The 27,424-nt window shown below is 36.3% G+C and overlaps 2 protein-coding genes across 2 annotated transcripts; one reads left to right on the top strand and one right to left on the bottom strand.

Moving 5' to 3' along the window:
- Positions 1-4,476: 4,476 nt before the first annotated feature.
- On the bottom strand, positions 4,477-7,071 carry LOC110876473. The gene is made up of 3 exons (XM_022124644.1): positions 5,743-7,071; positions 5,562-5,622; positions 4,477-5,492 (listed from the first exon to the last, which is right to left on the bottom strand). The coding sequence occupies exons 1-3, from the start codon at positions 7,069-7,071 to the stop codon at positions 4,477-4,479; spliced, it is 2,406 nt and encodes an 801-aa protein (XP_021980336.1).
- Positions 7,072-9,407: 2,336 nt separating this feature from the next.
- Positions 9,408-10,386, top strand: LOC110876474. The gene is made up of 2 exons (XM_022124645.1): positions 9,408-9,579; positions 9,644-10,386. The coding sequence occupies exons 1-2, from the start codon at positions 9,408-9,410 to the stop codon at positions 10,384-10,386; spliced, it is 915 nt and encodes a 304-aa protein (XP_021980337.1).
- Positions 10,387-27,424: the final 17,038 nt, after the last annotated feature.

The following is a 27,424-nucleotide window of genomic DNA, read 5'->3' on the forward strand; positions in this document are numbered from 1 at the left end:
AGGGATTAACACCTACCTTATTACGATCAAATAGCCATGTTTGATTCGAGCAATGGCTGGCACATAATGGTCTAAACCGAAAGTCAAAGCAAAAGTCAATTTGCTTGACTTTCGGCTAATAAAAGCCTATAAAAATGAAAAGAGCTGGAAAGGAACACTTACTTGTGATCCTTAGAATATTTAGAACTCAGGGGAAGCTCCTTTAAAGATCAGGAACCTCCGGTTAGAGAGTAGAGAAGAAAAATGAGGAATGAGCAAGTATGAGTGTTGAACAAATGCTCTATTTATAGTTGAAGATGTTGGATTTGGATCAAGACAGGTGTTAGGGATGTTGTAGGATCATCCCAAGTGTCCACGGACGTGTCTCCTACTGAACAAGAGTGGCAAATTGCGAGAGAGGTGGCAAGAGAGTAGAGTTTCTTAGCCTCCAAACAAAACTGCCACTGGCAGTAGCTTACGGACCGTATAGGTCTGGGTCTTACGGCCCGTAAACCCATAAAGCGCACACAGAATTTCACCTCCTTACGGACCGTAAGGAAAAAGACCTTGCGGTCCGTATACGATGCTCAGACACAATAATAATTCATGCTTGCGGTTCGTAAGAACAAAGGCTTTACAGTTCGTAAGGGGTCACTCAGATGCTATAAAATAGCATGTTGACATATTTGGTCCCTCCACATTTATAGTTTCACAATTTGGCAAAATTAGACCCTCTCGTCCAAATTATTAGGCATATTTGAGAGTGGACACGTGTCATTATATTATCCGACACAAATTTACGAGGTGTTACAGAGACAAAACGAAATCCGCCCAAACCACAGGGAGCAAATTGTACTCAACTCTTAATAGTATTATAATGTAGTTATGTTCCTTATATACTTGTCTATTGTCCACCAATGGGCCTTTTCTAAATAAGGTTTAACCTAGTTAGTTTTTTGGTGATGTGGACACTGACATGACATAAATATGTTATTTGATGATGTGGTTGCTTATATGGCACTCTCATCACCACCTCACCTCCACCTCCACCACCACCACCACCATCAGCCATCACCACCCACCACCTCACCTCCACCACCTACAACACCCGCAACCCAACACCGTCACCCCCGTCTACAAACATCAACCACCACCATTAAACCATCTCGTCATTCAGTCACCATCCACCTGCGACAACCTCAGGCCACCACAATGTAGAGAGATACAAGAGAAGTGGGCGAATGATATATTTTAATGGATGTGGTTGGTGTTTGTAGATGGGGGTGACGGTGTCGGGTAGCAGGTGTTGTGGGTGGTGGCAAATGGTGGTGGTAATGATGGAGGTGAAGGTGAGATGGTGGTGGAGGTGAGGTGGGAGTGGGTGGTGGCTAATGGTGGTGGTGAGTGGTTGTAGAGGTGAGGTGGTGATGAGAGTGCTACATAAATAGCCACCTCATCAAAACATAGGTTTGTGCCACGTTAGCATCCACGTCACTAAAAAACTAACTGAGTTAGACCATAATTAGATAATGTTCGTTTGTGGACAGTAGCTTAAAAGATGAGAGCATCAGTAGTTATTTTTATAGTTTGACCATGTGTAGTGGTAATGTGTTATAATGACACCACCATGGGGCATTATCCGACACGTGGCGTCCTAGTCAGCGATGGGGCATTATAGCAAAAATGGCGTAGTGGGAATAATGCCTGATAATGCCCCTTCCAATCATTAAACACAAAAAATTAAAAGCAAAGAGATGGATGTGATTGGTTAGTCAAAGTTGCATGGGGTTCTCCAAAAGTTGTCAGACACATGTGCCAAAGCGATTGGTTAAAGAAGCATGTGCAGTACTCTCTCTCTCTCTCTACTCAGCGTTATTATTAAAACGCCAAAGTTCATTTTTTTGATTTTTTTAAATAACGCCCCATGTAATGGTAGTGGGGGCGTTTTGGCGCGTTATTTTTCAATTTTTTTTAAAAATCACGCCCCACTACGGGTGGTCTTAGGATAAGACTGATGCCAAACAATAACAAAATAGTTAAGGGCTATTAAAATTCAGTATTTCAAAAATAAACGAATCTAACTTGTATTTAGCTGCACATTATACAAGCTAAAATAAAATTTCAAACTATAACGCAAAACTCTAAAAGTAGATTTAATTTAATCTTTTTATTCAACTTGTTAACAACACAGAATCAAAGGTTCTTTTATTGAGTTTACTGAAGTACAGTGAAAATGAAAGACAAAGAACAGGTATGACAATGATACAAAGCACCACAACCTCACTACTCTCAGACAAGGGCAGATTATCAACTGATGATCTGCGTACAAGGTGACCAACACAAGGGGCTCTCGAACAGGCAAAGACAACTGCAGAATGTTCTAGAGAGAGACCGTGGGAAGAACTGAGAGAGAGAGGTGTACTTGTCTGCTTACAATGATCCCAAGGAGACCAAATATAAAGGGGCAAAAATAGGATTAACGCGTAAGAGGGAGCCCACTTGAACCGGAAGCAGCCCATCAGCAGGAATTAGCCCAACAGTAGAGAAGAGCCCAACGAGCATAAACCCAGCAGACCATGAAACAAAAAACAGGAAAATATAAGAAATAATAAACGGAAACAACTATAACGTAAATATAGAATTGAGTATTTTAACACCCCCCCTCAATTCAATATTTAAAGTAATTAGACATGTTGAGAAGTTGGCAAACCTTTTCATGAGGTCCAGGAGATAGTCCCTTGGTAAGAATATCAGCAGCTTGGTCTTCAGATTTAACACCAACAGTTTGAATAATTCCTTTAGCAATTTTTTCCCATAAGAAGAAAAGGTCAATCTCAAAGTGTTTGGTACGCTCATGAAAGACAGGGTTGGCGGCAATGGAAATGATAGCAGTATTATCACAATATAGCTGAACAGGAAGCTTAGAATCAATCTGTAATTCTCTTAAAAGGTTGGAGATCCAAATAATCTCGCATGTAGCAGCACACATAGATCGGTATTCTGCTTCAGCAGAAGACCTTGAGACGGTGGACTGCTTCTTACTTTTCCATGACACAAGATTATTCCCTAGGAACACACAAAAACCAGTAATAGATTTACGAGAACTTAGGCACTTAGCCCAGTCTGAGTCAGAAAAGGCTTTTATGTTTAATGAATCTCCTTTTTTAAACAAGATTCCTTTACCTGGAGCTCCCTTTAAGTACCTTAAAAGCCGTAAGGCAATTTTGAAGTGGGCTTGCAAAGGAGAATGCATAAACTGACTAAGGTAATGCACAGAGTATGCTATGTCTGGTCTAGTGTGGGAGAGATAGATCAATTTTCCCACAAGTTTTTGATAAACTGTTATATTGGTTAAAGGTTCATTATCCTTCTCACAAAGATGTGATAAAATGTGATTTGCTTCGATAGGACAACTGACTGGTTTGCAACCAGTCATACCGAATTCAGCAAGCAAATCTAAGCAATATTTCCTTTGGGTTAAGCATAAGCTAGTTGAGTCTCTTATAACTTCAATGCCCAGAAAATACTGCAATTTTCCCAAATCTTTTATAAAAAACTTTGATTTGAGTAACAGTTTAATGTTATTAACTTGTTTTAAACAATTACCAGATATAATAATATCATCCACATAGACAAGAAGGACAATAAACATAGTGTCTTTTGTCATGACAAACATGGAGTGGTCACACTTACTTTGTTGGAAGCCAAGATCGACAAGAACAGACACAAGTTTCTCATTCCACATCCTAGGAGCTTGTTTTAATCCATACAAGGATTTTTTTAATTTACATACTTTAGATTCAGAAGAAGGGTTATAACCATCAGGTAAGCACATATAAATTTCTTCATTAAGGTCCCCATATAGAAAAGCATTGTTAATATCAAGCTGATATATTTCCCAGTTAAAGTGAACAGCCATAGATAACACACACCTAACTGTAACCATTTTAACAACAGGGGAAAACGTATCAAAGAAGTCAATGCCCTCCTTTTGACTAAACCCTTTTGCAACCAGCCTAGCCTTATATCTTTCTACTTCACCGTTTGACTTATACTTAATCTTATAAACCCATTTGCACCCAATAGCCTTCCTATTAGGTGGTAGGTCTACAATCTCCCAGGTATTATTTCTAAGTAAAGCTTCAAGTTCAGAACTCATAGCATCAACCCAATTAGCATCATTTTTAGCTTCAAAGTAATTTTTAGGTTCACAACTTTTATTTAACATAGAAGCAAAGCAGAAACTTTCAGGGGGTAAATTAGCATAATTTAAGACTTTTTCAAGACCATACTTGACTTTCCCATCTACTATGAAGTCATCAAATTTTGAGGGAAAATTACTGTTTCGGGAGGATCTCCTTAAAAACGTGTTAGTTTGTTCACCAATATTTTCCTCAGAATTATTATTGTCTTCTTGTTCAGTATCATGCTCAGCCCTGTCCGAATTCGATTCCATATTGCTTGGTTGCTGATTTTCAGCCATGCCTAAAGCAATTTCTACATCGTTTTCAGACTGCTCAGACCCATGACCTGTTGAAGTATTTGTATGTGTATTCTCATCATCGGGAATTGGGTCAACTTGGGGTATTTGAGTGAATTTAAATCAGATAAGTCAAAAAAGTTAAGGGTATTAACTTCAGTAGGAGTATTAGGATCTGAAAAAGTTTTCTTTTCCTTAAAAGGGAACACGGTTTCATAGAACCTAACATCCCTAGAGAAGAACATCATTTTTTGATCTAAACTCCAAAGCTTGTACCCTTTTTTTTCATTTGAATATCCAACTAAAACACATTTTTCTGCATGTGTGGTAAACTTATCAGAGTTGTTTAACACAGTGTTGAAACAAAGACACCCTATAACCCTAAGTTGACCTAAAACAGGAGAAAAACCAAACACAAGTTCATATGGAGACTTTCCACTCAAAATAGATGAAGGTGTCCTGTTAATTAGATAAGATGCAGTTAGAATACACTCAGACCAGAATTTAATAGGAAAACCACCTTGAAAAAGTAAAGTCCTAGCTACATTCAACAAATGTCTATGCTTTCTCTCAACTATCCCATTTTGCTGTGGTGTATGAACACATGAAGTCTGATGTAAAATCCCATTTTCATAACAAAAATTACTCATTTGTTTGTTTGTAAACTCAGTACCATTGTCACTCCTAAAGATCTTGACAGATTTACTAAACTGTGTTTTAAGGAAGTTATAGAAACCTTTAATATTGTAAAAGACTTCATCCTTTGATTTCATGAGATATACCCACACAGCTCTAGAATAGTCATCAACCATAGTGAGAAAATATCGAAACCCCTCCCTACTTTGAACTCTATATGGACCCCGCACATCAAGGTGAATAAGATCTCCTAGCGCTTCAGATTTATGATCACTTAAAGGGAAAGGTTCCCGATGCTGCTTAGCTTTATGACATGTTTCACAAGGATTTAGTTTGGCACCAGTTTTAATGTTTAGATTATTTTTAAGAACATGCAAAACAGGTTCAGCAGGGTGACCTAACCTAGCGTGTCAAAGATTAATATCACAACTAGAGTTACCAACCTTATTTGAAACAGAGGAACTACCACAGAAGTATAGACCATCAAACTGACTACCAGTCACCTGGACTTTCTGTGTTTGAGAATCCTGAATATAGCAATTTTATTCATCAAAAGAGAGAGTAAGTTTACAATCTCTAGCAAGTTTATGAACAGAAATTAAATTCACACAATAATCAGGCACGACAAAGACATCATATAGGATGACCTTATCACTTAGTTTAATATCACCAATTTTAGTTACTAAGGCACTAGTGCCATTTGGATGTTTAACTTTGATATTGAACTCAGTTACATCCTTTTGATTAATTAGACACTCATCCGTCATTACCATGTGTTGATTGGCACCGGAATCAACTATCCATCCTACCTTTTTTCCATCATTGATAAAGTTCGAAAAACAGAAAACAGGTTTGAAATCACAGATAGGTTTAGCAGACAGATTCACAAAACTATTTAGACAAACAGGATTAACACACATACCAGCAAATCCACTACTCTGAGGATCACCCTTAGGTTTATCATTCAAGAGACTAAGCAACTGAGCTATCTGATCATTGGACAAAGAACTCATAGCAGGGGTTGTATCAGTTGTGTCAGCCGTAACATTATTACTAACTTTGTTACCCTTGTTCCCACCAGGTTTTGTTTTTATCCAAGAAGGGTAACCAACAAGTTCAAAACATTTTTCAATAGTGTGCCCAGTCTTATTGCAGTGAGAACATTTGAGATTAGGATTAAGAGTTCGGTTATTTCTTTTTCTTGAGTCAATAGTTTGACCAGTTTTAACAGAAAACCCAACAGGGTTGTTAGGAGTTTTATCAAAAATGTTCTTAGAGTGAAGATGAGATTCTTCTCTAGAAATGACAGAAAAGGCATCCTTCACAGAAGGAAGAGTTTCTCTGGTTAATAAATTTGTTCTCACAGACTGGTAGGAACTATCAAGACCCATTAAGAATTGCATAAGCTTAATAAGATGATTAAAGTCATTAAATTGTTTGGATGCATCACAAGAACAGGCAGGCAAGGCAAGTAGTTGGTCTAATTGCTTCCACATGCAATTCAACTTATGATAATACTCAGAAATAGGCATGCCATTTTGACTGAAGGAGTTAATCTTTTGATACATGTTAAACACAACAGACCCATCAATTTTATCATAAGTATCTTTTAAGTCTTTCCACACATCTGAAGCAATTTTAGAATAAACAAGACCAAGATATAATTCTTCAGAAACAGAGTTAAGGATCCAAGTGAGCACAATAGAGTTGCACCTATCCCATTGCCTACCCAAAACCTCATCAGTTTTAGACCTAAGACAAGAGCCATCAACGAACCCTATCTTGTTTTTTACTTGTAAAGCAAGGTACATGGCATTAGACCAGATCCTATAGTTTTCTGACCCTTTGAGTTTTACACTAACTATAGATAAATTAGCAGAGTCACTAGGGTGAAGAAACAGAGGATCACCTGCATCAATTTTGCTAACCAAGGTAGCACCAGGGGAGTTAATAACAGTATTATCATCACCAGGCATGTTGAAAAAACTCAGGTAAAGAACAAAAACCAACCAGTACAGATAAAGTAAGAGTAAAAAAAAATAAAGACAGGGAACAGCGAAGCCTGAACAGAGGTCCGATCAGAGGTTCATCACTCAAAAGGTGCCTCCGCAGACAGTATTCAGGGAGCTTTGACACACACACCAGACAAATGCAACAAATAAGCAAATAAGACTCGATCAAGGCCGGCCCGACTAGTCCGGTAAACAGGGGATGCCTAGACACACTGACCAGTGATGCAAGAACGTAAAGGTAAAAGTTAGGGATAGAACAATCTCACAGTGGTTGCGATTTACTCCTGTTAATCACACTTGTAACCTTCACTTAGGGTTACAAGTCTGATTTTAAGCAAAGAAGACCGGGTACAAAACTCTGTTGGTTTGCTCTTGTAACAGAGACCAACGAGAGCCCTTTCAGATGCACAACCAGGCGGTCACAAGTCACAACGACGATCCAGAATATCCCCAAACCCGACTGTTCACAAACCCTAGATTTAGGGTTTCTGAATCTTAAGCGGCACAAAACCCCAGGCAGCAAACTTCTTCAAGATCTGAACTCGATTTCAAGGAAATTACCCAGATCTACCGGAAAACACCACCAGATATACCCGGATTCGAACAGATCTGGTACGAGAAATGCAGCGGAACAAAGATCAGAAACTACCGATTTCACTCAAAGAGCTTATCTAAGCTCTGATACCATGTTAACAACACAGAATCAAAGGTTCTTTTATTGAGTTTACTGAAGTACAGTGAAAATGAAAGACAAAGAACAAGTATGACAATGATACAAAGCACCACAACCTCACTACTCTCAGACAAGGGCAGATTATCAACTGATGATCTGCGTACAAGGTGACCAACACAAGGGGCTCTCGAACAGGCAAAGACAACTGCAGAATGTTCTAGAGAGAGACCGTGGGAAGAACTGAGAGAGAGAGGTGTACTTGTCTGCTTACAATGATCCCAAGGAGACCAAATATAAAGGGGCAAAAATAGGGTTAACGCGTAAGAGGGAGCTCACTTGAACCGGAAGCAGCCCATCAGCAGGAATTAGCCCAACAGTAGAGAAGAGCCCAACGAGCATAAACCCAGCAGACCATGAAACAAAAAACAGGAAAATATAAGAAATAATAAACGGAAACAACTATAACGTAAATATAGAATTGAGTATTTTAACACAACTGTAGTTTAATCGAATCGAACATATAATAAAATAAAATATTAGAGCTGATAGTTTATATAATAAAATAAAATAAAATATTAGAGCTGATTTGACAAGAAACATTTGATTTAATCTTTTTATAACTATAATTCAATCGAACATATAAAACATCAGAGCTGATTAGACAAGAAAGAGTAGTAAAATGAAATTCTGATTTTGACTGAAGAAGATTGTAAATAACAACCATCATATAAAACTTATAAAAATAAAATACATCAATAAAATAAATAAATACTAAAATCGCTAGTTAGTTTAATTCCAATTCTTTTGTTGATCATCTAATAATCATCCCCGATCACACCGGTGGATTGGTGGTTAGTGGCAATGCAAAGCCTTTTAATACACTTAAGCGTAAGGTCTTATATTTAAGTCTCAGAAAGAGAAAGAAATTCGTCGTTAAAAAAAAAAAACAATCCCGACCACAAAGTATACCTATTTTCAAAAGGTCATCTACGTCTCGATCGCATACTACAGTCAATTTATATAAGTTATCTAAATCATCTTCAACGTTGTAAATAAAAAAAAAATTGTTTGAATAATATAAAAACAGTTATTTTGTATTTGTAATTTGTGTTTTAAATGGGGCACTAAGAACCAGGTGGTCTTGTGATTTCACTTTGTAGTTTGTAGTAGTATGGTTTTGTCATTTGTGCCTCTTTGCACAACACTTGTCTTTGCTTTCATGTTTATGACTTTTTAAGACACGTCTTATAAACAACCGTCATTGTATATAACTAACTACACGTGTTAACTGGAATTCACACAGATGTCGCAACATTACGATTTAATTAGACTAGAAGGTATGGGGCCGACTTAGGCCCGGCGAGGACCGACGCCGGTTCCCCACACCGCCCCCCGGCCCGTCCCGGCCGTTCTCGCCGGCGCACCTTTTCAAACATATAGCCGTTATTAACGGCTAGTTTTTTTTTTTAAATTACTTTTCCACTTCAAAGATATACCACTTTCATCTATTTTTTATACCATTTTCATCCATTTCTCCTCATTCTTCTCCCATTCTCATCCATTTTTATAAAAAACACTCCCATTTTTTATACCAATCTTCTATAAAAAAAATATTTTTTCATCCACAATGGCATCTAATTCTTGGTGGTCCTCGTCTTCTTCGGACGAAGAGGAGATGTTTTTCGCAAACGTTGTGGTAAAGGCGGCGCAGATTCTTTTGGAGGAGGAAGAGGAAGAGGAAGATGGCTCGTCTGAAAACGTTATTACCAGACGAATACGGATTAACAGAGACCGCGAAGGTTTGTCATTAATAAATTTTATATATTTATATATTTCCTCTTATTTATATATTTTTTACGACAGGAGCGCACGAGAAATTGGTGAACGATTATTTTTCGGATGCACCCCTTTACAATGCCGACATTTTCAAACGAAGGTTCCGAATGAGTTGCCGGTTATTCACACGGATTGCTGATGATTTGGCGGGGCTAGACCCGTTTTTCACGCAACGACCCGATGCTCGGAACTATGAAGGGTTCACCACGTTACAAAAGTGTACTGCGGCCATTCGCCAACTGGCGAACGGGACAGTGGCCGACGCTTTGGACGAGTACTTACAGATGTCGGCAAGAACTTCACGGGAATGTTTGTATCGGTTTTGCCATAATGTGGTCAAACTGTATAGCAAACAATATTTGTGGAAACCAAACGCGTATGATGTTCAACAGTTGTACCAAGCTCATGAAGCAAGGCACGGGTTTCCGGGAATGCTTGGTAGCATTGATTGTATGCATTGGGCGTGGCATAACTGCCCGAATGCGTGGCGAGGCCAATACACGCGAGGTGATCACGGCCATCCAACCTTAATACTTGAGGCCGTGGCGTCACAAGATTTGTGGATCTGGCATTCTTTCTTTGGGCTCCCTGGTTCACTCAACGACCTCAACGTGTTATACAAATCGACGATCTTTAGCGATGTCGTTAATGGAATCGGTCCAGACACCCGTTTTACAGTTTCAGGGGTTGAGTATAGACGCGGGTATTATCTTGCTGACGGAATATATCCGTCTTGGGCTACAATTGTCAAGACTATTTCATTTCCCTAGGACGAAAAAAGGAAAACATTCGCCAACCGTCAAGAAGCTGCAAGAAAAGACGCTGCAAGAAAAGACATCGAACGTGCTTTTGGTGTTTTAAAAAAAAATGGGCCATCCTTGAACAACCGGCACGTGCGTTCACACCGAAGAGGTTGCGCCTTTGTATGTACGCTTGCATTTTGCTCCATAACATGATTATTGAAGACGAAGGTCGGGCGATTTGTGTGTATGATGAGAATGCATCTTACTGGAATACTGTCCGGTAGATCCGACGCAACAGGATTTAAACTCTTTCGCGCTAACCAACGACTTCACGCATGCAAACCTTCAACAGGATTTGGTAGAACATATATGGAACAACGTAAACGTCGGGGACGGTGACGGTGACGGAGACGAAGACGAAGACGAGTAGTGTAATTTTTTATTTTTAGGAAATGTAATTTTTTTTATGTTATGAAATGAATTTATTTATGTTGTGTTATGTTGTATTTTTTAATTTTTATAAAGTTTTTATTAAGTTAATAAAAAAAACTTAGGAAATTATAAAATATTAAGGTGGGGTAGCCCCATCCTCCACCCCCTCAAAAGTGAAGGAGGCCCATCCCCCACGAGCCGGTGATGTGGCGCCTACGTGGCGGCCCATCCTCGCGAGGATGGGCCTCACCATACCCCTTAATCTTAAGAGTTTAAAAAATAGGTTTAGCGGTTCATGGCTTGAAATTTGTGACAGGCCATTGAAATAATGGGTTGAGTTATAATATAAAGTATTTAAAAATAAGAATGGTAAGAAATGCCATCAGAGAGTGACAAGTGTCCTAGAAGGAATTAAATGGAAAGGGTAATTTTGTCTACAAGAGGAAAGAGAATATGCACATGCAAGTCACATGTTATTTTCCCCCACAATTTTTAAACATTCGTAACTTTTTTATACATCATTTGTTTTTAAAAAAAATTATATCATATCGAGCGTTTTTTTATCTTTAATATGAGTACCATATTGTTATATTTTTCAAAAAAAATTCAAAAACCCAGTTGCATATTACACAATGGACATGATGTAAAACACAATGTAAAGTAGAGCAAAAACACAATCAATGACAACAGACAAAAACACAATGGACAACATACTAAAACACAATGACCATAACGTATAACACAATGGCGATAACATATAACACAATAAGTATCAGACTAAATAAAAACACAATTGATGACAACAGATAAAAGATACAACTAATGACAGCAGATAAAAGACACAATGGAGAGCAGATGAAGACACAATGGAAACAAACTAAAAACACAATACACAACAAACTAAAACACAATGAACAAAGATAATTAAAAAATTGAACAAATTATTAAAACACAATGGACAACATATTAAAACACAATGAATAACATATTAAACACAATGACCTGAACTAATAACACAATTTATAGAAAACCCAGATACAACACCATCTTCATTGTATCATATATTGTGTTATAGGTTCTTATAAAAATGCAATGGATAGAACCCAAATTAACATTGTGTTATAGGTTTTGATAATAAAACAATGGACATGATGTAAAACACGATGTAAAGTAGATCAAAAACACAATCAATGACAACAGATAAAGACACAATGGAAAACATACTAAAACACAATGACCATAACGTATAACACAATGGCGATAACATATAATACAATAAGTATCAGACTAAATAAAAACACAATTGATGACAACAGATAAAAGACACAACTAACGACAGCAGATAAAAGACACAATGGAAACAAACTAAAAACACAATACACAACAAACTAAAACACAATGAACAAAGATAATAAAAAAGTTGAACAAATTATTAAAACACAATGGACAACATATTAAAACACAATGAATAACATATTAAACACAATGACCTGAACTAATAACATAATTTAAAGAAAACCCAGATATAACACCATCTTCATTGTGTCATATATTGTGTTATAGGTTCTTATAAAAATGCAATGGGTAGAACCCAAATTAACATTGTGTTATAGGTTTTGATAATAACACAATGAACATGATGTAAAACACAATGTAAAGTAGATCAAAAACACAATCAATGACAACAGATAAAGACACAATGGGCAACATACTAAAACACAATGACCATAAGTATAACACAATGGCGATAACATATAACACAATAAGTATCAGACTAAATAAAAACACAATTGATGACAACAGATAAAAGACACAATTAATGACAACAGATAAAAGACACAATGGAGAGCAGATGAAGATACAATGGAAAACAAACTAAAAACACAATACACAACAAACTAAAACACAATGAACAAAGATAACAAAAAAATTGAACAAATTATTAAAACACAATGGACAACATATTAGAACACAATGAATAACATATTAAACACAATGACCTGAACTAATAACACAATTTATAGAAAACCCAGATATAGCATCATCTTCATTGTGCCATTTATTGTGTTATAGGTTCTTATAAAAACGCAATGGATAGAACCCAAATTAACATTGTGTTATAGGTTTTGATAATAACACAATGTATAGAAACTCTACAGACCAAAACCCAGTTAAAAGACACAATGACCTGAACCTTTAACACAATGCAAAAAAAAAAAAAACCCAGTAAAAATGAAATTTTTTATTTTATTTTTATATGATAATATGGTACTCATATTAAAGATAAAAAAACGCTCGTTATTATGGTGATTTTTTTTTAAAATGTCGTATGAAAAAGTTATGGACATTTTAAATTGATGGGGGAATTGGCATCTGCCTTGATATAGGATTCCCTTTATGGCTTTCTATTATCTTCTTTTCTCTACAACTAATCTCAACCCTCCAAATCTATGATCAATGGACTAGAATCCTTCTTATTTATTTTATCCTTTGTATTTGATCCTAACCTTTGAAATAATTAAATGAACTACTACTACTATTATTATTATCAAGTGGTTATGGTCTTATGATATGTGTAATGAGGCTGGATCTTTTGTAACCTTCGTACGAAGTATACGCGAAAAGTAGAGGAGGACAAGTGTTATTGGCAGGAAATGTAATTTAGTTCTTTCTCACTTGAACAACTCCCCCTGATTTTCAAATGGCTATAACTTTTTCATACGTTAATATTTAAAAAAATATATTGTATTAACGAGCATTTCATTCTCTTTAATTCGAGCAACCTATTGTTGTAGTTTTTTTAAGAAAAATACAGGATTTTGAATACCCATTAGTTCATTATTTAATTCGAGCAACTTATTGCTATAGTTTTCTTTAAAAAATTACAAGATTTTGAATACCCATTAGTTCATTACGTGATTACGTGATTTTGAATACCCAACATATGATTACGTGATTTTAAATATTCATTACGTGATTACACATTAAACATAAACCATTATGTGATTAAACATTCAGTATAAATCAATTACTTGATTACACATTCAATATAATTTGTCATAACTGATGTTATTACAATTATGCTTATTACGTGATTACACATTCAATAATAAGAACTTGATTGTTTATGCTTTATTACGTGATTAAATCTCTAATATAAGACATTATATGGTTATTATAGGTTGATTTGGCTAATGTTTTGTATATAATTTTTCATTAATACGTGATTAGACCTGAAATATTAGGTATTCCATATGAAATATTATGTATTACATGTTCTTGTTTTTACGTAATCACATATGGATGAAGAATAGATCCCCTTTTAGAATAATGAATTGGAGAAATTGGTGTAATTTTGATTTTTGATGTTGTATGTCTTTTGCTAGCTTCTTGTTAGCCGCCTTCTAATGAAAGTAGCCGTTCAAAAAAAAAAAAAAAACGTAATCACTCAGGGGCTGTTTGGTAGCCTCTGAATGGTCATTAAGAGGCTACCTCTTAATGGAACCATTAAGAATTTTACCAATGAGAAGGTAGAATAATGTGACATGTGATGATTTATCATTCAGAGGTTACCTCTTAACCATTCAGACTTGAGGTTACCTCTTATTCATTCAGAGGTTTTAAACCATTAAGAGGTAGTATCTGAATGGTCATTAAGAGGCTACCAAACAGTCCAGTGTGGTTTCACATAACATACTATAATGAAATCACGGAATCACGAAATGGTATTCAAAATCACGTATTCACGTAATAATACATAGTCAACTATTGTTATCTAATTACTTAGTGTGGTTTCACATACTATAATGAAATCACGTAATGGGTATTCATAATTGCGCGGTCATGTGCTCATTCAAAATCACGTAATCACGTAATAAGTACTCAAAATCATGTAATATTTTATAGAAAACTATAACAATAGACTACTTGAATTAAAAAGAATGAAATGCTCGTTAATACTAGGGATATTCAAAACTGGATTTCCGGAAATTCAGATCTTCGAAATTTTTGGATACCTGATTTCACTAGCCGAATCCGTATCCGAAATTTCGGATATCCGATCGGATCGTGAATCGGGTATCCGAATATCCAAAATTTTATTTAGTTTTTAATTTTTATTATTTTTTAATATTCGGAGCCAGATATTTCGGATAGTTTCGGATATCCAAATATAAATTCTCGGATATTTAAGATATTTTGTATGATTTCGGATACTTTGGATATTTCGGATATCCGTTAAAAATAAAAATTAAATTTTCGGATATTTCAGATATCATTTAAAATCATTATCCGGATCCAAAAATTTCGGATATCCGGATTTTCGGATAGTTCGGATTCAGATATTTCGGATGGAATTTTCGGATATGGATATTTTTGAATACCCTTGGTTAATATGGTGTATATTATTTTAAATATTAATTTATGAAAAAATTATAACCCTTTGAAAATCAATTGGGGAAGGAGTTCAAGTAAGAAAGGACTAAAATACTTTTTCTGTATTTGTTTCTTCAATTGTTTGAACATGAGATTTATAAAAAAAATGTCACCACCTAGTTTTGAGCCATTGATCTTGGAAGATCAATGGGCTGAGTTTGTTGTGTTGGTTCAGTTCTGTTTATACATGAAGGAAAACAATATAAATCATACCTGTCACCGCAGACAGTGCAGAGGAGAATCCAGTGAGAGAAGACGACATGGAGTTCGACATCTTTGTCAAAGTGATCTGGTTCCTCCTTAGGATGCTAACTGATGATGGGGACTTAGAAACCGAAAAGGGATATCGGTTTTGGAGAGGAGGTTTCGTGATGATGTTATGGCTAATGGGGTGGTGTAATTGTGTAACTGAGTAACCCCTAAACCTCCACATAACTCTCCTTATATAAGCACCCAGGAGGAAACCTAATTAGTTACTAAGGGTAATATGGTCCATCAACAATTACCAACTAATTAAATAATAGGTTCTAATATATTTTGATCTCTATAATGCAAATGATTATGATGGCTACAGATTAAATATTAATAGGTAATATATTTAATCTTACATTCTCCCACTTAGCCGAGTAATCATTTACTATGAGTATTAGATAAGCCTGATCAGGAGTTAACACTCATTTTAGCCTTAAACAAGTACTATAGCAGAAAAATACAGCCGTTGAATCATTATGCGACTCAGGACCCCCATTAATCATACTATAGCCTTAATTTAAAACCTAATCATCATGATCAAAATACGCGTAAGCCCTTTGTTTGATTTGTAACTTTTATTTGTCTATATGCCATTATACCGGTTGAACATATTCTAACAGACATACAAAATCAAACTTGAGGAAATTTCATTAATCATAAAACATAAGCTAGTACAATATGCTCAAATAAGGTCTTTACTACATCCCATATTCCGAACATGTTCTTCATAAACCTTAGGAGGGAGACCTTTAGTCATCGGATCCGCAAGCATATCCTTAGTACTAATATACTCGATACAAAGATTATTTTCCTCAACACGTTCACGTACAAATAGATATTTCGTATCGAGATATAAACCAGCTCCAGTCGAACTGTTACTGTTCGAGAAACTAACGGCAGCTGAATTATCACAGTAAAGCTTCAATGGTCTAGAAATGGAATTAACGATTTTGAGTCCAGTGACCAGGTTTCTAAGCAACATTCCATGACAGGTTGCGTTATAAACAGCAATGTACTCTGCCATCATTGTGGAAGTTGTGGTCAACTGTTGTTTATGACTCTTCCAAGAGATAGGCTGCTAACATAAAGATATAGCCCGAAGTGGATTTCTTGTCATCTTTGCATTTGGCAAAGTCAGAATCAGAATAGCCCACCACTTCTAAATGATCACTTCTTCTATAAGTCAGCTTATAGTCTTTCGTCCCTTGCAGATATCGAAGTACCTTCTTAGCTGCTTTCCAGTGATCTAAGCCAGGATTAGTCTGATTACGGCCTAGCATTCCAGCAATATAAGCGATATCTGGACGAGTACAGACTTGAGCATACATCAAGCTCCCGACTACTGATGCATAAGGTATCTGGCTCATTTGCTCTTTCTCAACCTCTGTTGTCGGACACTGAAACGAACCGAAAACATCTCCCTTAACTACTGGAGCGACGGAGGGTTTGCACTGTTGCATGTTGTAACGTGTGAGGACACGATCTATGTAGGCCCTTTGGGACAATCCTAAGATCCCTTTGTTTCTATCTCGGTGAATTTCGATGCCAATGACGTAAGAAGCATCTCCGAGATCCTTCATGTCGAAGTTATGCGAGAGTAAACGCTTCGACTCATGCAACATGTCTAAACTATTACTTGCCAATAGAATATCATCTACGTAAAGGACAAGTATAGTAAAGTCGCTCCCACTCATCTTGAGGTAGGTGCATTGATCCACTTGATTCTTCATAAAACCTTGCTTCTTCATGACTTCATCAAACTTGAGGTACCACTGACGTGATGCTTGTTTTAACCCGTAAATGGATTTCTTCAACTTACAGACTAGATGCTCCTGACCTTCAGGTTTAAAGCCTTCAGGCTGCTTCATGTAAACATCTTCGTCCAAATCTCCGTTAAGGAAAGCGGTTTTAACGTCCATCTGATGCAGCTCTAAGTCGAAATGAGCTACTAGGGCCATGACGATCCTTAATGAATCTTTACGAGAGACAGGTGAAAACGTCTCTTGATAATCAATTCCCTCTTTCTGAGTGTAGCCCTTTGCAACCAATCTCGCTTTGTAGCGTTCAACGTTCCCATTCGGATCCAGTTTTGTTTTGAACACCCATTTGCATCCTACGAGTTTGACTCCGTTGGGTAATTCTACCAAATCCCAAACGTCATTTTTCTTCATGGATTCAAGCTCATCAATCATTGCTTTATTCCATTCAGAAGACTGATCACTGCTAATGGCTTCATTGTAAGAGATAGGATCATTGAGCTTTCCGGGATCCATTTCAGTCAGGTAGGTAACATAATCATCCCAATTAGGAGGCCTTCTTTGCCTGGATGACCTCCTGAGTGGATTATCGGGTTCAGCGTTGTCTTGGTTTTGAGTGTTTGATGTGCCTTCGTCATGAGGTATAATGGGTTCTGATTGTAGAGGCGAATTTGGAGTTGGTGCAGTAGCTTCAGGTGCAGTAGTTGCATTGGGTACAAGAGGAGTAATCGGAGTAATGGTAAGCGACGAGTCTCTCCCCCCCGCGTCTTGTACTTCTTGCAATTCTTCGTAAGGGTTGGTACTGCTCCCACTGACCTTGAAATCCTCCAGGAACGCGGCACGCTTGGTTTCAACAATACGGGTGACATGGGAAGGACAATAGAAACGATAACCCTTAGAGTTCTCAGGATACCCGATAAAGAAACAGGTAACTGTCTTAGGGTCAAGTTTCCTTAGGAAAGGATTGTAAAGTTTTGCTTCAGCAATGCAGCCCCATACTTTCATATATTTAAGACTCGGTTTCCTTCCTGTCCAAAGTTCATAAGGAGTTTTAGGGACAGACTTAGAAGGAACTCTATTGAGTATATGAACAGCTGCTTTTAACGCTTCAGTCCAGAGGAATAATGGTAAGTTAGTGTTGGCTAACATACTGCGCACCATGTTCATAAGGGTACGGTTTCTTCTTTCAGCGACACCGTTCTGCTGAGGTGTACCAGGCATGGTGTATTGGTTCACAATCCCCTGGCCCTTACAAAACTCATAAAATGGACCAGGAGCTTGACCCACATCAGTATGTCTTCCATAATACTCACTGCCTCTATCTGATCTCACAACTTTAATCTGACGATCTAATTGCTTTTCAACTTCAGCCTTATAATCTTTAAAAGTTGTTAGAGATTCAGATTTCTCCTTAATAAGATACAAGTACATGTAACGAGAATAATCATCAATAAAAGTGATAAATGAAGTATGTCCTGTTATGCCAGCGATTTGGTAGGGACCACTAATGTCAGTGTGAATGAGTTCTAATAAATTAGAGCTCCTAGTGGCACCTTTCTTATTCGCTAATGTCATTTTACCTTTAAGACATTTGACACATGTTCCAAAGTCAGAGAAATCGAGAGGAGGTAAGACTTCATCCTTTACGAGACGATTTAATCGCTCTTTTGAAATGTGGCCTAAACGTTGATGCCACAACATGGATGAAGTCTCTAAGTCTCGTTTCTCTTCCATCTTTGTGAGTGATTCATTAATGTTATATGACAACAAAGATTTGGAAAAGCCATCATCTAGTTCTAATCTATAGAGACCTCCATCCAGAATACCAGTACCATAAAGAACATAATCATAATGGATAGAGAGTTGGCGATGACCATGGGAAACAATAAAACCGTCCATGTCTAACTTTGGTCCTGATACAAGGTTCCGAGTTACCTCAGGAACATATAAGGTATCATAAAGTTTAATACATAAACCAGTTTTCATAACTAATTGTAATGTTCCAATGGCCTTCACTTCTAATTCTCGATCATCCCCAACCTTAAGCGTTCTTTGGTTTCTTTCCAGCTTTCGGATTGAAAGGAATCCCTGAGTAGAATTGGTAACATGAACCATAGAACCAGAATCAAACCACCAAGAATTAGCAGGAACACTTAAATTATAGGACTCAAGTATCATAAAATAATCGTTACCTTTCTTAGCCAGCCACTCCTTAAAGTCAGGGCATTCCTTCTGCATGTGTCCTGTCTTTTTACATAACTTGCAGCGGATACTGCCTAAGGAGTTCTTAGAGCTGGAAGGTGCACTTGTATTAGAGTTAGGATTAGGCCTTTGGACTTTTGAAGCATCCTTCCTCTGATAATTGTTCTTCCTTTTCTTAGAGTTGGAGGTGGTGAAGTTGGCAACATCAGTAGTGCGATCCATCCTCATGCGCTCTTCCTCCTGTACGCACATGGCGACCAGCTCACTCATCGTCCATTTTTCCTTCTGAGTGTTGTAGTTGATCTTAAATGCTTCAAAGGATGAAGGAAGCGAAGTAATGATGAAATGAACAAGGAAACCATCACTGATTTCCATTTCCAGCCCCTTCAGCTTATTGGCCATGTCATTCATCATGATGATGTGTTCGCGAATGCCGCTCCTCCCATCATACTTAGTTGTCACCAGCTTGAGAATAAGAGTACTAGCGTGCGCCTTAGACGTCCCTTTGAACTGCGCCTCCACATGTTCCAAGTAGGTTTTAGCATCTTCAGAATCAGGAATAGCTCCCCTGATTGCATTGCTTATGGATTGCTTCATAAACATGAGAGACATGCGGTTACACCTAGTCCACTTTTCATGAGTTAACTGCTCAGCAGCAGTACTTTGAGTGGTAAGGTCCGCTGGCTTTTTCTCTCTTAGAGCATAATCAAAATCAAGCAATCCGAGAGTAAGCATGAGAGCATCCTTCCATGCAGCAAAGTTATCACCAGTCAAAGGTGGAATCCCGCAGTTGGGTGCTGATAGTGGAAATAAGATGAGCAAGTTATGATACTAAGGAAGAAATCCTAATGTGATCTAAGGGCACGTTAAACTAAGGCAGGCAAAATAATGACCATTTTACATAATGAAGCTGTGATAATGTCTATTACTAACATCAAAATAATAGACTTAACTAAAAATTCTACTTAAACGAAGACAAAACAGCTTTGGCCAGAAGTGTAATCATTTAAGCATATGTGCAAAGTGGTTGTAACAAATCAGCTTTGGCCAGAAATTGAAACAATCACTTTAGTTATGCACTTGTTAAGTATGCCATCTATGAAAGAATTAAATCAGCTTTGGCCAGATATTAAAACATTCATACTTATGATGCACACTTAACATAGCTTTCGTAATACTTGAATGATAAGTAGATGTATCAAGTCAGCTTTGGCCAGAAATGATATACCAAAAGCTCATTCAAGTTAAGCTATTCTGGTTTTGCAAAAACATTATCTGATTCTGATTAGTTAACTAAGTAAATTACAAAACCATTTATTTAATAGCAAACCACCCCGAAAAAATTTTTCTTTAGTTCACATTTAAACAGCCAAAAAATAATGAGGTTTCGAGTCGCAACCACGGTCTCGAGTTATGACGTTATGGTCTCGAGTCGCAACCTCTGTCTCGAGTTATCACGTTATGGTCTCGAGTCGAGACCTTTGTCTCGAGTCATCACGTTATGGTCTCGAGTCGAGACCTTTGTCTCGAGTCATCACGTTATGGTCTCGAGTCATCACGTTATGGTCTCGAGTCGTATACCTTTTGATCCCTTATGATTTCGAGTCGAGACCTTATGGTCTCGAGTCGAGACCTTGTGGTCTCGAGTCGAGACTGATGGTCTCTAGTCGCAATCTGATGATCTCGAAACTTCCTGTTACAGCTGTTAATTGTGATATCATAACCGAAAATTCGAAATCTAAGGGATTATGAGATATTATTTCCTGTTTTAAGGTGATCTAATTTTATCAACATATTTCGAAAAATAATAACTGTTTATCTAATAATAGTTTCGAATAAAATTAAAAGATATAATTAGATCAAACATGGAAAAAAAACACCCATTAATCCTAAATCATTCCAAAACATAACAGAATACTTCGAATTTTCTCAAGAACATGATGAACCCTAAAACATAAAAACATAAATTCTGGAACCCGAAACCTGAATATTAATAGTTTTTCTAAACAGATTTCGGCTAAAACATAAACCAGTTAAATTCGATTGAACATACAATTAATTCTTTTTCCCGAAAACAAAGATCTCGAGTCGATGTTCATGACTTGAAACGGCTATTAAGTTCATAAGGTTTCAAAATTCCATTTTCCAAGTTTCAATCCCAGAATTATGGATACGAAAACAGAACTGACTAATCAACATATGCTCTGATACCACATGTTGGTTCAGTTCTGTTTATACATGAAGGAAAACAATATAAATCATACCTGTCACCGCAGACAGTGCAGAGGAGAATCCAGTGAGAGAAGACGACATGGAGTTCGACATCTTTGTCAAAGTGATCTGGTTCCTCCTTAGGATGCTAACTGATGATGGGGACTTAGAAACCGAAAAGGGATATCGGTTTTGGAGAGGAGGTTTCGTGATGATGTTATGGCTAATGGGGTGGTGTAATTGTGTAACTGAGTAACCCCTAAACCTCCACATAACTCTCCTTATATAAGCACCCAGGAGGAAACCTAATTAGTTACTAAGGGTAATATGGTCCATCAACAATTACCAACTAATTAAATAATAGGTTCTAATATATTTTGATCTCTATAATCCAAATGATTATGATGGCTACAGATTAAATATTAATACGTAATATATTTAATCTTACATGTTGTCTATCCTTAGTACGAATTCTTTGTCTTGGACATGATCCTATAATTATGTGTAACATTTAAGAACAATTTTTGTTACTTTTTTAAAAGTTAATTTAAACTAACGGTTTAAAAGAATAAAAAGGATGTTCAGATCATCAAACCGAAAAATTTTAATACGGTCCATCCCAAGAAAATAAACCCACAGTTTGGCTTGCCATTTTTGAACAGCTATATAGCGGTTCAAACAGCTAGATTGTTTTTTTAACGATATGAACCAATTAACTGGTTCCTATCTCACATATTTAATCCGGTCTACAATTTTATATAACCTAAATCGGTTTATAGTATTAGTTTGTAACTGATTTCAGTTTCGTTTAATACTTGATTACATGCGGATAAGGCCTGGTTCATGATAACGGGTTGGTTAAGCCCGTTCACTCACTTTGGAAATGATCCAGGTTTGCCACTTGGGCCCGAAAGTGTCATCTTGAAAAAAAATTCTGTATTTATTCTTAAGGTTATAATATAATTTAAATGTATTTATTCTTAAGGTTATAATTTTAATAGTTGAATTTACGAGAATATAAGCTTTCTTTTTAAACAAAACACCTAAAATTAATAGTATAAGGCATGAAAATATATGAATCTAATTTGTCTAACAGTGTTGTTTTAAGTTGATTTTTTAGAACGGCAACTCACACACACTCTAATTTACTCATAAGTTACACCTTTTTTTTACTGTACTAAGTTGATAGAAATACCGACAACGTTGTTTTAAGTTGATTTTTTAGAACGGTAACTCACACACACTATAATTTACTCATAAATTACAGCCTTTTTTTTTTTTTTTTTTTTTTTACTTTTTTAAGTTGATAAAAATACAATTATATATATAGTTAACAAGTGACGATGAATAGTAACTTTATTTTTAAAATAATATATAGTTTATATTATTTTTTCTTTTTTAAAACCATATATTTCCTTTACAATATTTACATAATTCTTTTTTTCTTTTTTTAGAACATATATTAATTTATCAAATAATTAGATACTTTTTTAATAATTTACGTTTATAACTTTTTTTTCTAAAAACTTAAGTACGTAGTCGTGCTTGATTTTTTCCCTCGACATTCCGTTATAAGTTTTGTTAAAAACGAAGTTGTACTCAAAATAAAATGTTTTTTTTGGTATTATAAAAAGGTACAATGATAAACTAAACCGTTCTAATGGTTTGACCTTCTAAACAATATGCATTATTTTCAAATCACGTTTGTTTTAAATTATCATTTGCTCGGTTTCGTCGCAACGCGCGCGACATCAAAAAAGCTAGTTGCGAATAAATAGCCAATTAAAAAGGTTCTTAAAAGATAGAAAATGTAAAGTGTTTTATTTAAACTTGGACAACATAAGTGTCTCTCGATCTCTATCTCTGTTATAATCGGAGAACACCACATATTAGTTATTTCGGTTCCTACTTAAAATTGATCCTGAACTAAAATGGCCCTTACTCATAAATAAAATAACGGGCTGTTTGGTAGCCTCTGAATGGCCATTAAGAGGCTACCCATTAAGAGGCTACCTCTTAATGGAAACATTAAGAATTTTACCAATGAGAAGGTAGAAGAATATGATATGTGATGATTTATAATTCAGAGGTTACCTCTTAACCATTCAGACTTGAGGTTACCTCTTATTTATTCAGAGGTTTTAAACCATTAAGATGTAGCATCTGAATGGTCATTAAGAGGCTACCAAACAGCCACTAATTTATATAAGAAATAGCATATAAACAAAACAGTAATTTATATAATAAGTAGCATATATTTTACTAGGAAAAGAAACAATATCGGTAAACGACATAAAATTTTCGAGATCAACTGGGCCAAAAGCAATCAGGTGGCCATGTTACAGCCATGTGTGTGATGGTATGACGAGCCCAAGACCAATGTATATTTTAGAGGCAATAATATATAGAAAAAATTATGGTCCCTGTGTTTTCTGCCAAATTTTAATGTCGAGTATTAATAGTTTTTTGTTGCAAAATCAGGTATTAATGTTTTAATTTGTTACAATGTTGAGTACTAAGGCCAAATATTGTCACAATGTTGAGTACTAAGGGCAAAGCTTGTTAACTTTTTTTGTTAATTTTAATATCTAGAGAGTCTATTTTTTAATTAATTATACTTGACTAAAATAATTAAAAGTTTTATTTATATTTATATGTTTATATTTTTCTATTTTATTTATATTTTTTTATAAAATTAAATGGATTTTGAAGTTTATTATTTATAAACTTTGAGTTTATATATAATAATATGCTAGTAAAATAAACTTTTTAGCTTAATCTAAATAATATTATATATAAACTCAAAGTTTATAAATAATAAACTTCAAATCCATATAATTTATAAAAAAATTATAAATAAAACATATAAATATAAATAAAACTTTAAATTATTTTAGTCAAATATAATTAATTAAAAAAGAGTTAATTACTTAGTTAGTCCCCGTGGTTTGCACAAAGTAACATACTTAGCTACTAATAGTTTAAAATCACATTCTAAGGTATTAACTTTTCATTTTGTAACGTTTGGAGGTATTAACGTTATTTGTAGGTTTAAAATCACATTCTGTTAGTACTTAAGTATGTTATTTTGTGCAAACCATAGGGACTAACTATGTTAATACCCAAGAAGTTAATACCCTAGAAGGTGATTTTAAACTATTAGTACCTAAGTATGTTATTTTGTGCAAACCACTGGGACTAATTATGTAATTAACTCATTAAAAAATAGACTCTCTAGTTATTAAAGGACATTTTTGTCATTTTAGTAAGACTTAACAAAAAAAAGTTAACAAGGTTTGGTCTTAGTACTAAACTTTGTGACAAATTAGAAAGTTAATACCTGATTTTGCAACAAAAAACTATTAGTACCCTACATTGAAATTTTATAGAAACCACAAGGACCAATAATGTAATTTTTTCTAATGTATATATTGGGAAGTTCAAATGAAACGAAAAAAAGAGAACCCGGAGAAGAAAAAGAATAAAATTTAACTAATAAGAATGCTTTATTTTATAAGGGTCATGAGGTAACTGTATTGTCACACCCCAACCGATGGCGGAATCATCGGGGCGCGGCACTGAGCGAAACAGATTGTCCAGGAGAAATCCATAATAACTAATTTACCAAATATTTAAAGTTACGTCCCATACCATAACATACTAACCAAATTAGTTAATACAGACATAGTATCTCATAGACAAATAAATTGTTTCGACAACTCAGAATTTAAATTGTTTGTTTCTAGACTCTCCTGAGCTCGGTTCCACATAGCAAGCATAGCACAGCATCCTAAACACCTGTCACATACGTTAAAATAAAAGTCAATACACATAGTGTAAAGGTGAGCATACAAGTTTAGTAGTGTAATAGATAGCGAAATTGGTTTACGCATGACCAACATGTAACATGTTGAAAAGTGAAGCGAGCAGGTTATCCACAATGAATTATGCACAGACATGACTGCGAGTTGTAGAATGTGCAACACATATCACCACTGTGACATGTGAAGAAATACCCTTAACAACCCCCGTCCACGACAGGTGCTGAGTCCAAACTATAGTACTATCGTTGCTAAGGTGTCAGGCAACAATCACCGTGTAAACATAACATACAAGCATTCATCGAATAACACGTTTGACATGCGAGAGCGGTTAGCGTATAAAATGTGTTTGCATGGTGTGATCGATGTGATTTAGTATAAGTAACGTATATAACACCCAGAAGTGCGTAAAGCAAAAAGGGGGTCGAGTATACTTACAGTTCGTGTTAACTGAATAAGACAACCTTGGATTGAAGGGAGCACTGGAAAGTTAGCCTGATTACAGAACGATAGCATAAGCGATGAACGGTGCGTTAAACGGTGCGTTAAACGATGCGCCGATGTATCAAGTGACGGATAGTCATTCAAACGGATGACAATCCGGACGGATGGTCATTCGGTCGGATGGTCATTCGGTCGGATTGTCCTTCGTCTTGGGTGGATGTGTTTGTGTATGATGACTTTGAAGTTTCCGTTGTAGTATTTTAAAATCAGAGAAGTATTTCTACCTTTCAGGTCGTTCGATCGAACGGTCATCCGGACGGATGGTCGTTCGGTCGGATGGCGATCCGTTCCAAGAGAGACGTTTCAAAGAAGAAGTTCACAGCAGGATGGTCATTCGACGGATGGTCGTCCGATCGGATGACCATTCGTTTGGATATATCATGTAATGAAAATTGTAAAATGTTTAAGTGCTTGGGACCCTGAGTCACCCGATCGGATTGTCGTTCGATCGGATGACAATCCGATCGGAAGGCAGTCCGTTTAGTGACTTGGTCGTTTGAAACTCGAATTATTTGCTAAGTTTGAAGAGTTTACGGTTTGACCGAGACGGTATGACAACGTGTTAAACAACGGGAACCCTATCAAGCCCAAGTCATCCGATCGGACGGGAATCACCCCAGTCTGACCAGTTACTGTTCTTGGCGGTTGTTCATGTTCAACCCGTGAATCGGCTGTCTCTTTGATAGGATTCAGTTCTCAGACCGACACTTCACTTAGAGAATGAGCGGAAGGCCAGAGTGAGCTCCGATTCTATCGGTTTAAGTGTAAGAGTGTAAAAGAGTTGAGAGAAGGTTATGAAAACATCTTTCAATTCTTTTAATCTTGAAAATGTTTAGGTTTAGACGAAATCATTGTTTAAACATGTTGAAATCTCCTAGATCTGGGTTGTTCTTGGTGGAATGAGGTCAAATCTTGAAGTTCATAAGAACTCCATGATGACATCATCCTAGAACACCTCAAATCAGCCGATTTCATGGTGAAAAGTTAAGATTTGATGATGGAAATGATGAGAAAATGTGTGTAGATGATAGAAGTACAAGATTTGGGTTGAAAACTTACAAGAATCGCGAGGAATCGAGGGAAAATAGGGCTGGAACGTGCTAGTCGGATGAGAGAGCTGTCACATCATGGACGGTGATGTGACAGGTGGTATTTATAAGCAAGTGTTGGTGCACTACATCTGTTGATTCCGTCTAGGTGTCTAGGATCAGGTCTTGCATTGTATTGTATAGCATAGGGCACGTTTTACGAGAAAACAGGAGTCTGTATAGGTTTAGGAGCATGGATCGCTCATAGGGTCTTTAGAGGCTTGGGTCGCTTATTTGGCACATGTGGGCCGCTTATGTGAACAAGTCTGGATCGCTCATATGGACAAGTGTCACATGAGCGGTCCCAGAGGTCTATATATAGGTGTGTAAGAGCGATCCTTAAAAAAAAGTTCTTGTATTCCAC

This window comes from Helianthus annuus, chromosome 6, assembly GCF_002127325.2.
Source record: "Helianthus annuus cultivar XRQ/B chromosome 6, HanXRQr2.0-SUNRISE, whole genome shotgun sequence".
Classification (NCBI taxonomy): Eukaryota; Viridiplantae; Streptophyta; class Magnoliopsida; order Asterales; family Asteraceae; genus Helianthus; species Helianthus annuus.

What these genes read in the sequence shown, in the direction of transcription:
- LOC110876473 (XM_022124644.1), bottom strand. Translation starts at nt 7,071, where the DNA reads ATGCCTGGTGATGATAATACTGTTATTAACTCCCCTGGTGCTACCTTG. An exon ending in ATATTAAACTAAGTGATAAG is followed by an intron (nt 5,623 to 5,742) that starts GTCATCCTATAT and finishes TGCTATATTCAG; the next exon opens with GATTCTCAAACACAGAAAGT. An exon ending in TGATGGTCTATACTTCTGTG is followed by an intron (nt 5,493 to 5,561) that starts GTAGTTCCTCTG and finishes ACGCTAGGTTAG; the next exon opens with GTCACCCTGCTGAACCTGTT.
- LOC110876474 (XM_022124645.1), top strand. Translation starts at nt 9,408, where the DNA reads ATGGCATCTAATTCTTGGTGGTCCTCGTCTTCTTCGGACGAAGAGGAG. An exon ending in GATTAACAGAGACCGCGAAG is followed by an intron (nt 9,580 to 9,643) that starts GTTTGTCATTAA and finishes TTTTTACGACAG; the next exon opens with GAGCGCACGAGAAATTGGTG.